This window comes from Fulmarus glacialis, unplaced genomic scaffold (assembly GCF_000690835.1).
Source record: "Fulmarus glacialis isolate BGI_N327 unplaced genomic scaffold, ASM69083v1 scaffold31096, whole genome shotgun sequence".
Classification (NCBI taxonomy): domain Eukaryota; kingdom Metazoa; phylum Chordata; class Aves; order Procellariiformes; family Procellariidae; genus Fulmarus; species Fulmarus glacialis.
In genome coordinates, this window is record NW_009219244.1 from 7,023 (window position 1) to 7,285 (window position 263).

General features: G+C 71.1%; 1 protein-coding gene across 1 annotated transcript in view; it reads left to right on the plus strand.

Moving 5' to 3' along the window:
- Positions 1-107, plus strand: part of LOC104078604 (calpain-15-like) — a gene marked incomplete at both ends in the record, with an annotated part of 4,540 nt that extends 4,433 nt beyond the window's left edge. The window contains one exon of the mRNA XM_009580296.1: positions 21-107. Within this exon, the coding sequence (XP_009578591.1) occupies positions 21-107 (87 nt within the window). The remainder of the gene's footprint in view (positions 1-20) is intronic.
- Between the last annotated feature and the right edge of the window lie 156 nt (positions 108-263).

The following is a 263-nucleotide window of genomic DNA, read 5'->3' on the forward strand; positions in this document are numbered from 1 at the left end:
GGTCCTCCCGGCCCGTCCAGTGCGCCTGCCCCGACAGCTTCAACGTCGTCTCCACACGCGGCAGCCTCAAAACGCAGGACAGCGTCCCTCCCCTGCACAGGTCTGGGGTAGGCAGGGGTGGGTCAGCGAGGGGCTGCCCGGCGAGGGCAGGCGGGTGCTGTTGGCCCCTGGGGAGCTTGCAGCAAGGCAGAACCTGGGGCTGGCGGGGAGGTATGGGCAGAGGGTGGGTGCTGGGGTAGCAGGCGAGGGCTGGGATTGCCGGG